General features: G+C 46.9%; 1 protein-coding gene across 1 annotated transcript; it reads right to left on the minus strand.

Moving 5' to 3' along the window:
- Positions 1-9,656: 9,656 nt before the first annotated feature.
- On the minus strand, positions 9,657-14,678 carry PCED1A (PC-esterase domain containing 1A). Its single transcript, XM_045833349.1, is given in 8 exon segments — positions 9,657-10,518; positions 10,851-11,114; positions 12,996-13,242; positions 13,355-13,505; positions 13,606-13,854; positions 13,856-13,939; positions 13,941-14,031; positions 14,549-14,678. Coding segments are annotated over 8 exon segments (1,458 nt in total). The 5' UTR covers positions 14,673-14,678; the 3' UTR covers positions 9,657-10,270.
- Between the last annotated feature and the right edge of the window lie 3 nt (positions 14,679-14,681).

A 14,681-nucleotide genomic window follows, 5' to 3' on the forward strand; every position in this document is an offset into this window, starting at 1 on the left:
TCATAACCCAGCATGCCACTGGTTAGATGCCTTCAGCATCCATGCCTAAAACCCCAGGCACAGTCCTTCCTTCCCATTTCCTTGTGATTCTCCCTGAAACATGGTCTGGAAGCAATGGCAAGGCAGGACCTGGAGGCGATAATGCATGGGCTCTGATGTATTTGCTGAGGCTGGGTTTCAGTCCCGACATTGTCACTTCCTATCTCCATGGCCTTGGTGGAAATTGCTAAGCCTTCCTGAACTTCGTTTTCCTCATCGGTAAAACAAAGGTAAAGACACCTGTGTCAGGGCGCCTGTGGGGCTTCTGGCATGTGGGAGAAGTTCCCAGACTGACTCCTCACTCCACACACTGTAGCTATTCTGTTACTATCCCATTCTAGAGATGGGAAGTCAGGTTCAGGAAAGCTATTGGCAGTGGTGAGGCCGGGTTGTTTGAGTCCTAGTCTACCTAACAGGCTACTAAAGGGAAAGCGATAGAGGAACACTACCTAACTGCAGACTCCGTGCCTGTTCTTAAAACTGTCAGAGCTAAAGCCTGGATGCTGGTTGGGGCCCACCACAGACCTAGCCCTGTATTGCTGGTCAGCGATGTTACTTTGGAGCCTTGGGTCATTCCAGTTAAGGGAAAGTGGAGGTTTTGGCCCTAAGGCAAAGGTGGCAAACACAAGGCCCTCGGGCCGAATCCGGTCCTCCACTCTGTTTTATCCAGCCGGGCTCCTTGTTTCTACCCAGCGGCAGCACCAAGCTCTTGCTTAACTGTTAAGGAGTAGTTACATTTATACAGTCCAGAAATTACATTCCTCCCTTTGAAGGCAACTGTGAGGCTGATGTGCCCTGCCCCCATACCCCCTGAAAATGAGTTTGCCCTAAGGGGACAGGATGTGGACAGGAACTACCAGAAGGCCTTCTTCCCTTCCCCACATAAATACAGGGTGGGGCAAAAGTAGGTTTGTTCATAAGGCAAACAATACAATAGTGAATACTACAAGAATAAACTCTGTCTCACATACCCACAACTGTAAACCTACTTTTGCCCCACCCTGTATGTTCCTTCCACTCTCCCGCTCTGCTGGTACGGGGTAGGGTGTTGCAGATGGGCAGTACCTACTAAATTAGATCAACACATACTTGGTAACCCAGCCACACAAAATGAATTCTCACAGAGGCCCCTAAGGACCTGGTCCCAGGACCAGCAGTACAGGTCTCACCTGGGAGCTGGTTGGAAGTAGAGAGTCTCAGCCCCACTCCAGGCCTTCAGAATCAGAGCCTGCCTTTTAACAAGGTTCCCAGGTGATACATGTACACACTGAGAAGCGCTGCACAGTGCCATTAGTTTGACACCGATGATTGCACTGTTGGTGGTGGCAGGAGATGAGCACCATACACAGGAGGCAGCAGTTAGAAGGGGCTGGAGCTACACAGATTGATCTTGAACTCCTAGCTCTGAGTGAAACAGTAAATGAGAAATACTGCAATTCTTTTCATGCAAATTTAAAATGCATGACAGCAAAACACACTTGGAAGGGGTGGCAAGAACACATAAAAACAAAGGAAATAATTGAATGGCTAGCTCTAGGGTGCAGGCAAAGGGGAGTGGAGTATTCAGATAAAAGAGATTACAGTGAGGGACCTTGCAGAGACTAAAGAGAAATGGTATCATGAACGTAATTCCTGAAATTCCTTAAACGTAGGCCAAGTCATCCCTTTAGAGTTAAAAGTTAAAAGTCTTAAAAAAAATGCAAGCCTGGGGAAAACGAACACGCTGGAATGAAGGCCGCCTAAGCCTTTCCGGTTTGGTCCAAGAAGGGAGAGCTGTTCCATTGGCCTCAGTGACTGAGTCACTATCTTTGCCTGTCCTTCCCCACCCCACCACAGCCTGCTCTGACTGGGATTGGGGTGGGGGTGGGGATCCAGTAACCCGGATGACCTGGCCAGAAAAATAATCAGATCAGGTGAGGAATTAAGAAGAAGCTGAGAAGGCGTCAGCAATCAAGGGCCTTGCGTCTTTGAAAACAGAGAGGCCCTGGCTGGCTCAGGGTCACTGGTTCGATTCGCAGTCAGGGCACATGCCTGGGTTGTGGCCCAGGTCCCCAGTAGGGGGCCCTGGAGAGGCCACCACACATTGATCTCCCCCCGCTTCTCTTCTTATATAAAATCTTTAAAAAACAAAAGGGGGTCACTGCTGCAAACACATATATAGCAAGGAACAGCCAAGCCTTCCGGTGTGTGTCGAGGGCTCTCATCAGGTTGGGGCACCACCTAAGAGTTGTCAGTGGCCTTCCTGAGGGAAGGACAGGGGTCCCAGGAAGGAGGAGGCTCTCTATGCCCTGGCTTGGGGGGTTAGGGGAGCAGCTGTCCTCACCCAGCAGTTCACCCAGCAGTCCGTGGCCTCAGAGGAGACAGAGGACCGGATAATAGCGAGAGGCGGGTTGTGATGCGCCGGAGGTCGCTCCAGGAGCAGGTGCGAAGTATGGGGCACAACGGGGCAATCCCCCAGGCTCAAATGCGCGGGTCTTGGGCGCGAGAGACGGGCCAGGGCGACAGCTGGAGGGCTGCGAGGTGAGAGCATTGACCGTGGGGGCAGAGAGGGGCGGACAAAGACCTAGTCGGGGATCGGCGGACTGTGGGAGCCCACACAGGGAAGGTGCTAGCCATCCGAGAAAATAGCCCCGGAATCGCAGCGTGCAGACCCGGCGATCGACGGTGCAAGGTGCGCCCTCTGGCGGAGATCGGCTCTAGCAGCGAAGAAATGGGTTTTGCAGGGGTGTGGGAAGGGAGCACAGGCGAGATTTACCATTATTTCACAAGACAGGCGAGTGAAGATTTCCGGGGTTGGAAGGGTCACCTTGGGCCAATTGTCATCACAGTGGCAGCTTCGTTGACTCCTCCACCCCAAATCTTCAGTCCGGGACCCCCACCCACAGGCACAGAGCGCTGAGTTCCTCAGGCTTCACTGTGTCTCTAACTCCTGGCGCAGCCCCATTCTATCTCCCAGTTCCTCCTGGAATAAAGCCTCTTCTGTGAGGTTCTGTCAGGGTCTGGGAGCCCAGCTTTGGATGAGTTTTCATTTTTTCCTGCTGAGCAAATACTTTCATTTATGTTTTGGATATTTTGTCCTTTATACTGCCTTCTTACATTTCAAATATTTTCCATTTTAAAAATAAAAGAACTTGATTTAAGATCTGTTGCTTTTACCATATTTTCTGGCCTGTGTCTTCAAGTGGCTTACCAAACTACAATTTTTGAAGCAGATATGTGTACTGAATACTTGCAAAAATATTTGTAACGTGAAAGAAAGTTGTAAAGCCCTCTGAACTGAAGGATACCACATGGATCTAAAAACCAGAAGTCTTGCCCTGGCTGGTGTGGCTCAGTGGACTGAGCACCACCCTGCAAACCACAGGGTCATTGGTTTGATTCCTGGTGGGGGCACATGCCTGGGTATCGGCACTGGAGATGCAACTGCACATTGATGTTTCTCTCCCTTTTTCTCCCTCCCTTCCCCTCTGTCTAAAAATAAATAAATAAGATCTTTTAAAAAACTAAAAAACAAACAAACCCTGAATTGTGGTTTCTCTCTAGTAAGTGGTATTTAAAAATAAAATAAAAGCCAGAAGTCTCTCAGGATAGGGCCCCTTCCTGTGTTCGTCCTCTGCCTGGGCAAGCTGGGGTTCCCAGACATGTGGAATTGCTGCTCGTAGGCACCTTTGTCTTGAACCCGATTTAAAAGGAACTGCTTCTGAGGTTGCACCATTAGAGAGTACACAGCTTACTGTAGAATTTTGGTAGTTAACCTTTATCCATTAAGGAACTTCCCTCCCATTCCTAGTTTGCTAACTTTTTGACCATGCATGGATGTTGAATGATAAAATTATTTCTTCAACATCTACTACAAGGACTATTTGGTTATTCTGCTTTGTTGTGTTTATATGGTGAATTACATTTTGGGGTGTCTCTTGATATTAAACCATTCCTATAAAAACCCACCCTGGTTCCCTTTTAATTTACATATGATTCACACACATTTTACATATAAGTAAAATACACAAGTCTTAAGGGTATAGCTCAATGGATTTTTACATATTTGTGTGTGTGTATGTGTACATGCAACTACCACTCACATCAAGATATACAACTTTTCCACCATTCCAGAAAGTTCCATTATACTCTTTTCCAATCAATACCTCCCCCAAAAGGTAACCACTATTCTGACTTCTGTCACCATAGATTAGCCTATTCTTGGCATTGTACAGAACAAGATCATGCAAAATGTGCTGTAGTGTCTGGTTTCTTTCAAGGCTCTATCTGTGAGATTTATCCACGTTGTTGCATCGATCAGTAGTTTGCTTTCCTTTATTTTTAGAGTGTACTGTCCCTTTGTATGGGAAGACAACAATTTATCCACTCTCCTGTTTGTGGACATTTGGTTTGCCTCCAAGTTTTGGCTACTATGAATAAATCTTCAGCGAATATTTTTAAAAGATTTTATTTATTTATTTTCAGAGAGAGGAGAATGGAGGGAGAAAGAGAGAAAGAGAAACATTGATGTGTGTGAGAAACATCTAGCTGCCACCTCTCACATGCCCCCAACTGGCACTTGGCCTGTAACCAGGGCATGTGTCTGGTCCAGGAATTGAACCTACAACCCCTTGGCCTGCAGGACAACACCCACCCCACTGAACCACACCAACCAGGGTTATGAATATTTTTGTAGAAGTCTCTTGGTAGACAGATGCACTCACTTCCCTTGAAGTGAAATTGTTGGACCACAGAGTAGGTAAATGTTTAACTTTAGTAAATACTGCCCCATAATTTCCAAAGTGATTTGTACTGAGAAGCAGTAACAGCGCTTTTTTCAGCCTATTCAATTTATTGTTTGGAATTTCTGCTCTCTTCTGGTCATCAGATATGGCATTTACATTTCTGTGTCTCGTTTTCACTTTTGCTCCGGTGATTTCTGAGAGCAGGAAATGCCATCTTCATCACCGTCAAACTGCAATACCTCTTTCCTTTTTAAAGCCACGAATGCAAGGTTGATTTAACATTGAAAAAAAGCAATTAATATGATTCAACATATTATCAAACTAAAAAGTTTTAAAAAACAGATGAGCATTTCGATTGATGCAGAAAAAGCATTTGACAAAATCCAACATCTATTCTTGCTTTTAAAAAAAAATCTCTTGTGAAGCTCCAATGGCCTAATGGATGTGGCGCTGGCCTCCTAAACCAGGGACTGTGGATTTGAGTCCCATCTGAGGTGAAGTAATTTTTTTAAAAATCTCTCAGCAAACTAGGAATAGAAGGAAACTTTCTCAAAGTTATAGAGGGCACCTATGAAAAAACCTACAGTTAATCTCACACTTAATGATGAAAAACTGAATACTTTTCCCCCCAAGATCAGAAAAAAGACAAGTATGTCTGTTCTTATCATTTCTATTCAACACTGTACTGGATGTCCTAGCTAGTGTAATAGGGCAAGAACTATAAATAAAAAGCCAACAGAATGGAAAGCAAGAAGTAAAACTGTCTTTAATTACAGACAACAGAATTGCCTAGATAGAGAATCCAATGGAATCTATAAAGTTATTAGAACTAATAAGCAAATTTAACAAAGTAATTAATATGTGTCCATGGCCATGGTTATGATACAAGGTCAGTATACAAATACCAGCTGTATTTTTCTGTACTAGCAATGAATGATCAGAAATAGAAAATTTTACATAATATAATGTACAATAAAAATATGAGCACTTAAGGGTAAATCTGGCAAAAGATATAAGAAACCTGTGTACTGAAAGCTACAAAATATTGCTGAGGGAAATTAAAGAAGACCTAAGCAAATGGGCAGATATATTTTACTCATGGGTTGGATGACATAATAGTGTTAAGATGTCCATTTTCCCCATCAATACAATAAAATCAAAATCTCAGAATTTTTGCAGAAATTAACAAGCTAATTTTAAAACTTATATAGGAATTTAAAGAGCCTAGAATAGCCAAACTAACTTTGATAAAGAAGAAGAACAGCGCTGGCTGGTGTGGTTCAGTGGATTGAGTGCCAGCCTGTGAACCAAAGGGTTGCCAGTTTGATTCCCAGTCAGGGCACCTGCCTGGGTTGCAGGCCAGGTCCCCGGAGGGGGATGTGCAAGAGGCAACCAATCAATGTATCTCTCACACATTGCTGTTTCTCTCCCTCTTTGCTCCCTCCCTTCCCCTCTGTCTAAAAGTAAATAAATAATTTTTTTTTAAAAAAGACAAATAGATCAATGAAACAGAGAGTCCAGTAATAGATCAACACATATATGTACAACTGATTTTTGAGAAAGATACAAAGGGAATTTAGCAGAGAAAGGATAGACTTCAACTCATAGTGCTGAAACCAGTCATATAAAAAAAGAATTTCAACTCATATCTTGTGCCATATACAAAAATTAATTCAAAATAGATCATAGATCTAAATATAAAACCTAAAACTATAAACCTTCTAGAAGAAAACACAGAGAAAAACAGCTGTGACCTTGGGTTAGGTGAAGATTTGTTAGATAATACACCAAAAGCATAAGCACCAAAAGCACCCATAAGAGAAAATTTTAATAAACTGTCCTTGATCCAATTTAAAATGTTCTGTTCTCCACAAGACACTATTAAGAAAAAGGCAAGCCCCAGAAAGAAAGCATTTGCAAACCACACATCTGACAAAGGATTGGGATCCAGAATAAAGAACACTCAAAATCAAACAGTAAGTTGTAAAAAGGCGCAGGAAAGTAGGAAGAACACAACTTGTCTAGAAACTTTACCAAAGAAGATGTAGAGATCACAGATGGGCACAGGAAAAGATGTTCAACGTCAGAAGTCATTATGGAAATGTGAATTAAAATCATACCACCTACCTATTAGAATGACCAATATTAAGAAGACTGACCAAGTTTTGGCAAGGATGTGGAGAAATTGCACCCCTCATACACTGCTAGTGGGAATGTAAAGTGGGACAACCACTTTGGAAAATTGTTTAGTGGTTTCTTAAGAAGTTAAACATACATTTACTATATGGCCCAGCCATTTCATTCCTAGATGTTTACCCAAGAGAAATGAAAACATATGTCTGTACACAGATATGTACATAAATGTTCATAGAAACTTTATTTGTAATAGCTAAAAGCTGAAGTAACTCAAATGTCCATCAACAGGTGGAATACTACTCACCCATAAAAGGAGTGAACTACTGATACACCAAACATGGATGCTGTTCCATCAATCTTACTAATTAGACTGAGCAAAAGAAGGCAGATGAGAAAGGGTAGCTCCTGGATAGTTCCATCTATGTAACATTCTAGGAAATGCATATTGATGTGTAGCAACAGAAAGCAGATCAGTGTCAATAGCTGCTTGGGGTGGGAGTAGGGAGATGTGAGGAGGTTGTGGGGAGGGGAGGCAAGGAGGGATTCTAGAGAGGCAGGATAAATTTCGCTGATTGTGATGATGGTTTCACAAATGTATACATGTCAAAATGTATCAAATTGTACATTGGAGTCCTGGCTGGTGTTGCTCAGTGGACTGAGCACCAGCCTGCGAACCTAAAGGTCACCAGGTTGATTCCCGGTCAGGATTCATGCCTGGATTGCAGGCTAGGTCCCCAGTTGGGGGCGTGTAAGAGGCAACCAATCGATGTTTCTCTTGCACATCATATTTCTCTTCCTCTCTTTCTCCCTCCCTCCCCCTCTTAAAACAAATAAAATTTTAAAAAGAATTGCACATTTGAAATATGTCAGTTTACTGTCAGTTACACTTGAATAAAACAGGGTTTTAAAAAAGTATAGGTCCCTTTCCTTGCAATCAGTAAGTTTACCTTTATTATCATTCATCAACATGCATGGTATGTGCTTAAACACTGAGATGAACTCAACACCTAATCTATGCAGGTAACCGGATAATGTAATGGAAGGCAAGTCATCTGCTTTTATTGGGAAACTTCCAGTTTGGTTAAACTGTTTTGGAAAAAAAATTCCACTAATTCTCTTTCCTTAAAATACTTTTCCCCTTCTACCCCCTCCCACCCTGGAAAATAAAGGCTGGTGTCACATCTGAAAGCATCTGCATCCTTCTCCCCTTTCAGGAATATCTTGGTACGGCAAAGGAAATGATACTGGACCATTCTTTAAAAACCAAGATTCCATGCATGAGAGGGAGGCTAAGCTTGTCTTATTGAATGATTTGACAGTGGTCAACTATGAAAGGCCTTTGAGACAATGAAATCTGTCATGCTTAACCCGCAAATAGTGTGCCTACCAACTGGAGGAACGCAGGGTTTTCATCCTCTTTACATCTCAAAACAAAGGCTGGAAAGTAATTTAAATGCATGGAGATTTATATGTGGCTGTGTAAGTTTCTTGTTTTCCAATCATAACTGAATAAAACCTATAGTGCAGAAGTGTCCTGTACTGTAGGCTTGAAAATAATTTTTCATCATTTCACTCTTATGGACTTCAAATCTAGGTTGGGGCACTAAAGAAAAGGTTGTGAAATTTCACTGTGGGCAGTGCGAGCCACACGGCAAGAGGGGGTGGAAATCAGAAGTGCAGAGGTAGGGTGGTGCACATATGGAGCACACTGCAGTCTCAAGGTGCTTACAGAGCGAGTTCCAGAATTCGCATGGGGGTTGGAGGGAGTGGGAAAGCCCAGAAAAGGCTCAGTAAGGAAGATGACAGGGAATTCTTAGACAGTAGGATGGCAGGCAACAGAGAGGAGTCCCATGAGGTTGAGCAACTCATATAACTTTCTTCTCTAAATCAGTCCAGGTGTCATTTTTTCTCCAGTGACACTGAGAAACTGCAGAATCAGAGGGGCAAAACGTCCAGACAGCACATAGGCTTTGAGGAAAGGCAGGAGTGGACAAGGGATTGGGCAAATTAGATGCAGCTGGAGAGGGCTGCTCCAAAGATGGGTTTTATTAACAAAAATTAAAAATCAATTTTTGCAAAAGAAATTACTTGAAATCTTAACTCCCAAAGGCTTTCTTTCATTTTTGTATGTTCCATTACACTTTTGTCCACACCAAAGAAAACCAAGTGTGTCTCAGACACTGTGCTGGTGCCTTTGCACACTCTTGTTGCTCAACTGCCTCGTTGTGGTTGCTGTCTACAGGACTTTGTTAACTTGTGTATGTCTCTGCAGCCCCAGTGCATGCTATTTTGTTTACACTTAAATTGCTAGCAAGAATCAACACTTTTGTGGTCTATTTCTATTTCCATTTGTGTTAGATGGTGTAACCTTTGCCAAGGTAAAATTTCAGTAACAAGTATAGGAAGTTAATGCAAGAACTCTGTATCCCTCTCTCCCATCCAATTCTACTTGAAGACTATTAGCGGATCTCTGTTTCCTTATCTTCTGGCCCCACACCACTCACCTGCCTGTCATGCTCCATTCACCACCCCCTGCCACCATTTAGCCCACACATCACCCATGATGCTTATTAGTAGTCAAAACCAAGGGTCAAGCCTCTCATCGAAGCTGAAACCCTGTACTCTTTCTTCCTGATGGAGTTTGGCACAGTCTCCTTCCCCCTGACCCTGGAATTCTCCCTTTGTTCCTCTACTGCACCAACCCCCACCCCACCCCATAGTTGGTCTATGTTCATTTTGCTCTCAGTGCACATTATATTTATTAAGTCACGACTTTTCTAACCAGTCACCCACTTGGGTTTGGGAGCTTCTTGATTAGTTCTAACCACCTGTTGAGTGTCCACCGTATGCCAAGAACTGTGCAAGGTAAGTTATGTGTCTATTTCCAGGAAGAGATGAATGCTGAATGTACACACAAATATGTGAGACTGATATAGGCGAGGACCAGTCAGATCCAAAAATTCCATGTAAAATGTTGACAATTTCAACTCAGCCTTTGCTATTTTCCAATCCCAGAGAGCCGCTGACTAGGGGGAGCCCCTCCAGGATCTTTATTAAGCACATTTGTGTTCTGGTGAGAATGAGAACGTGAAGCAGCAGGAAGGACGTATACAGTGGTTTCTAACCAGTGTGAGGAGGAAGGTCGGAAGCTGGAGAGAGCCCAGGGGCAGCCTCTCCAACTCTTAAGGCCGTGGTCTGGGAGACTCGCTCCTTCACACAGGAAGATGCCGCTCTCTTCTTCCACGCCTTTATTGGTCACAGCAATGGAAAAGAACAGTGCCAAGTGCAGCAGACACCCAGGCCCCGCACCTGGGGTGGCAAGCAGGCCCTGCAGGGCCATTAGCACATCCAGCCCCAGCCCAAGATCCAGTCTAACCAGGCCATGTCCCCGAGTGGGCAGGAGGCCGTCTGTCCAGTTTGTATGTATGGATCAGTCTGTCTGAATGTCTGACCCGCTGCCTGCAGGGTCCCCCCATCCTTGGCACTTCGTAGGGGCTGTTGGGAACACAGCGTGGCATCCCACGGTGGACCACTGGGCCCCGGTGCTGACCATGGAGGACAGGCCCAGGGACTGGAGGTGGCAGGGGGCCAGGCACAAAGTTCACTACAGGGCCACATCCTACAAAAGAACCAGTCATTTATCAGAGTGTGCTTCCAGCCAGGGTCAGCCCAGCTCTGCCTTTCGGCCACTCTGGTCCTCAGAGTTTCTTTGGGCTTCAGTTTTCCCATCTGCAAAATGGCAATACTACTTCCCTACTGTGGAACTGTGACAATGAGCTGATTAATGAGTCTATGGATGCTGTTTCACTCAGCTGTGACTGAACCCAGTCCTGAATGGGGGCATAAGGGTGGTCCAGCTGTTCTCAGCTTGCCTGGGCAGAGGAGGCTAGGCTGCGGGAGGTTCAGGGGAAAGCTGGGAAAGGTGTAACACGAGGCTGCAGAGGCACCTACCTAAGTGGGGTGGCACTGAGAAGTCTTCCGTCATACTACAATCGAAGAAGTCATGGGGTGGGAGGGGCTGGCATGGGAAAGAGGGGGCATCCTGGGGCAGGGATGGAAACAGGGAAGGCAGGGAGGGCTGAGGAAGGGGGTAGATAAAAGGCATGGGAGGGGGGAGGGGTGGGGGCAAGGCCAGCTGCTCCCCGAAGTCTGGGGGCTGCGCCTGGCTCCCCTGGAACAGATGATCCGGCTCTGGCCAGTCCTCAGTCCGTGGGTCTAGGAATGGGATGATTCTATTAGGCAGGCCAGGCTGCCCGGGGCTCGGCCCTCCCACTTCTAACCCTCTACTCCCTCCTGTAGGTGGCAGCACCCTCCACTTTCTACCCAGTGCTCCTCATTCCCTCCCATTTCAGGCCAAGCCCAAGGTGTGTTCCTTTTCCTTGCCTTTCTCAAAAGTCAGTGGACCTATTTTTGCTCTGACCTTAGGTTTCCCTCTAGCAGGGGTGTTAAATGCATTTTCACTGGGGGCCACATCAGCCTCGTGGTTGCCTTCAAAGGGCTGAAATAATTTTAGGACTGTATAAATGTAACTACTCCTTAACTATTAAGTAGTTGAAATTACATTTGGCCCTTTGAAGGCAACCACAAGGCTGATGTGGCCCTTGGTGGAAATGCGTTTGACACCCCTGCTCTAAGACTTCTCCCTTTGCTTGTCCAGCTCCTGTATCTTTAGTTTTTCCCTCTCTGAGCAATTCCCTGCAGACCAAGTAATAAGTTTACTAAGTCTTCTCTTCTAAAAATATAAAGATCCTGCCCCTCCCTTCTCCTAGTAGTCCCCTGCCCCTTTTAAATTTCCACAAAGAGTATGGTACCCAATTTCCATTCCCTCATCCACTGCTGTCTCTTTTAAGCCTGCTCCAATCCTTTGACACTTTTCCCACTAAATGTAGCTGCTTCCTGGCAAATTTAACAAATTCCTTGCTTCCTGACAGTCACATGACATGGCCAATACCCTTGTCCTCCTTGGAAGTGCCTCTACTCTCACTTCCTTTTGTTTTCTCCATTAGCCCCTCTTCCCTTCCAGCTCCAAAACATGGCAACTGTTCTGCAGTCTCCTTCACCGTTCACACTCAGGCCCTCAGCTTCCATCTCTCTGCAGACACGGCCAACTCCAAATCTACTCCAGCATTCCCTGGTACCTCAGATAGCACTGCCCTGACCAAACTCACCAGCTCAGCCTCCCACCCAACTCCGCCTTCTGACATCCCTATTTCTGTAGCTCCAAACTGAGTTCAGAAGACCTGAGGCACCATAATCTGGCCTTACAAGTTTAGAGCATCCCTCCTTTGCTGGGGATCAGTTCTCTCTTCTAAAACAAACAAGGAAATTGGACCATTATACAATCAAAGTCTAAATTTACCTCCGATACTCCAACTCCCAGCTACCAAGGCCCAAAAGTCTGCCTCTTTGACACTCTTGGCCTGTCTGTGCTACCATCCCCTCCAATGCTACAACGAACAGCCTTCTAACATGACTCATGTCTCCAACTCACCGAACGCTACCCTGTGGGTACTGTGTACACAGCGACTGTGCTAGACACTGGGGCCAGAAGGGGTGAGTTGTCAACAAGGGAGGCAGGAACTTTCCTTTTGAGGACACGATCCAAAGGAGAAGCAGACATGGAAACAGTCAGCCACAACGCCCACTCTGTGAGCAGACAGGAACTGGGAGGCTGACAGCACCCGCCGAGGGGCTTCTGTGCTTCTGCCACACTGCCTGGACAGCCCTTCCTCCCTCTCTGTCTTTCCACCCCCCACTTCCATGCCTAGCTACAAGTACAGCCTTTTCTTTCCTGCTCATCTATAGGGGAGAGACCTTTTGACATGCTGATTTATGTACTCAATGCATGTATAAGCTCATTTGAGTACACAGAGGTCACCACATGGCTAGACCAGACAGAACCAGAACCTGGGCTGCAGTGTTGCTCCTGTGATCTCACCCTCCTGAAGGGATGAGGAAGAAGCACTCAGGGTCCACGGCAGTCCCTCAAAGGACCTCTGCTCCCCTGGAGTACTTCTGTCCTGTTCCGTTTGTGAGCCTTGTGCTCCAAAGGCCCTCTCTGCATCACTACCCCCCCCCAGTCCTGATAGGGCTCACCAGGGGTGCAGTCACGCTTAGGCAGCTCCACGCCCCAGGCATCAGCTACATGGGTCAGAAGCAAGTGTGAGAGGTGGCGGTGGGCATGCTGGTCCCAGTGGACACCATCCCGGTGACGGTGCCGTACTGCATGCCGGAAATGAAAGTGGAGGTCCAGGACATCGAAGCAGTGATCCCCAGCCAGCGTGGCACTGTAGAAGTTCCCTTCAACCACATCCCGCCGCAGAGAGGCTGCCAGTGGCTGGAGCTGAGAACGTGTGGCATCTAAGAGCCACAGAAGGAAGCAGGGTGGGGAGAGAGGGTCCTCCGTTTACGAGTCAACTGTCCCCTCCCCCATCCTGATAGGTTGGGTCACTTGCCTCGGGCAGAAGGAAACCCCCAGTGACACGCTCGCCCAGGGGCATCGCCATGTTCCACACCAGCAGGCAGGAGTCTGGCAACACCTGGTCCATGCGCACAAACACCCGCTCCAGGTTCTCTCGGTAGCTCTCCATTGAGCAGCGGCCATACCTATTGGGCAGCACGTAAGGTGGGCAAGAGCACAGGGGTAGATGGCCTCTGAGCCACACCTCCACCCCCAACCAGTATTTCCCTCTCCCCTCGTCTCAACCTGGAGAGATCCCAGAGGCAGGAGTTGATGATCACCAGGTCCGGGGCAGGCCCATATGTCAGCTCCTCCAGGACGCCCTCGAGGTACTCGGAGTAAACTCGGGTGAGGAAGTAGAAGCGCACAAGGTGGTGGCCAGAGCCCGAGCAGAACTGGCGGACCTCCCGGTACTGTGTTCCGTTGTGCAGCTCGCCCAGCTGACCCCCAGCCACCAGCTGGTCCTGTTCAAAGCTCAGCTCCCCCTGCCCACCCCCCAACCCAGCTGGTCAGAACCATGCCAGGGAGGAAGACCCTACCAGGCCAGGGTCTGTGCCCACCCACCACTGGCATGGCTACAAGCTTCCCTCACCTTGGCTTTCAGCTGGGCGGCTGTGAGCAGCGAGTCTTTCTGGAGCAGGAGCACCAGGTCCTTGTACACAGCTCGCTGGACTGCAGGGAGACAGATTGCAGGGTGAAGGCAGGCTTCACCCCAACCCAGCTTCTCCCAAGTCCAGGCTCCCCATCTTCCCTGGGCTGGGACTGTCCAACACCACCTGTGTGCAGTGTTGATATTGAGGCAAGAGGAAAGGTGAGGTTCAAAAGTCTTGGCACTGTCTCTGATCCTTCTAGTTGTGAACCACCCCCAACTTAGTATACAGCCACCCAAGATCACCTAACAGAAGTCAGCCAAGTCACGTGGGAGACAAACAACACAATCCACTGCTCCCATAAGGGAAATTATAGGGAATGTCAGGGAGAAAAAACGCTAAGCAAGAATGGGTAAAAAGCCTGACAGACTGTATCTGTCCGGACACCTGTGGAAGGTGCATGGGGAAATACAACGAGAAAACGTACTGGACTGAAACAGGGGTCAGAGAGCAGGTTAGAAATGGAGATAAAGGATACAGACTTAGAAAAAGGGCTGCAGTTACGCGGCTGGGAAGTGTGATCCTAGAGGAGCACTCACTTGAGTCTCCCAAGATGACCACGAACTTGTTGTGTAGCAGCTGTTGGACTTCCGAGGCTTGAAAGTGGACCATGGCGCTTTGCAGCGGACGGCGTGGCTCTTTGTTCTCCAGACAGAAAACCATGCCGCCGCT

This window comes from Phyllostomus hastatus, unplaced genomic scaffold (genome assembly GCF_019186645.2).
Source record: "Phyllostomus hastatus isolate PE091 unplaced genomic scaffold, TTU_PhHast_1.1 phas_contig_17, whole genome shotgun sequence".
NCBI classification, from domain to species: domain Eukaryota; kingdom Metazoa; phylum Chordata; class Mammalia; order Chiroptera; family Phyllostomidae; genus Phyllostomus; species Phyllostomus hastatus.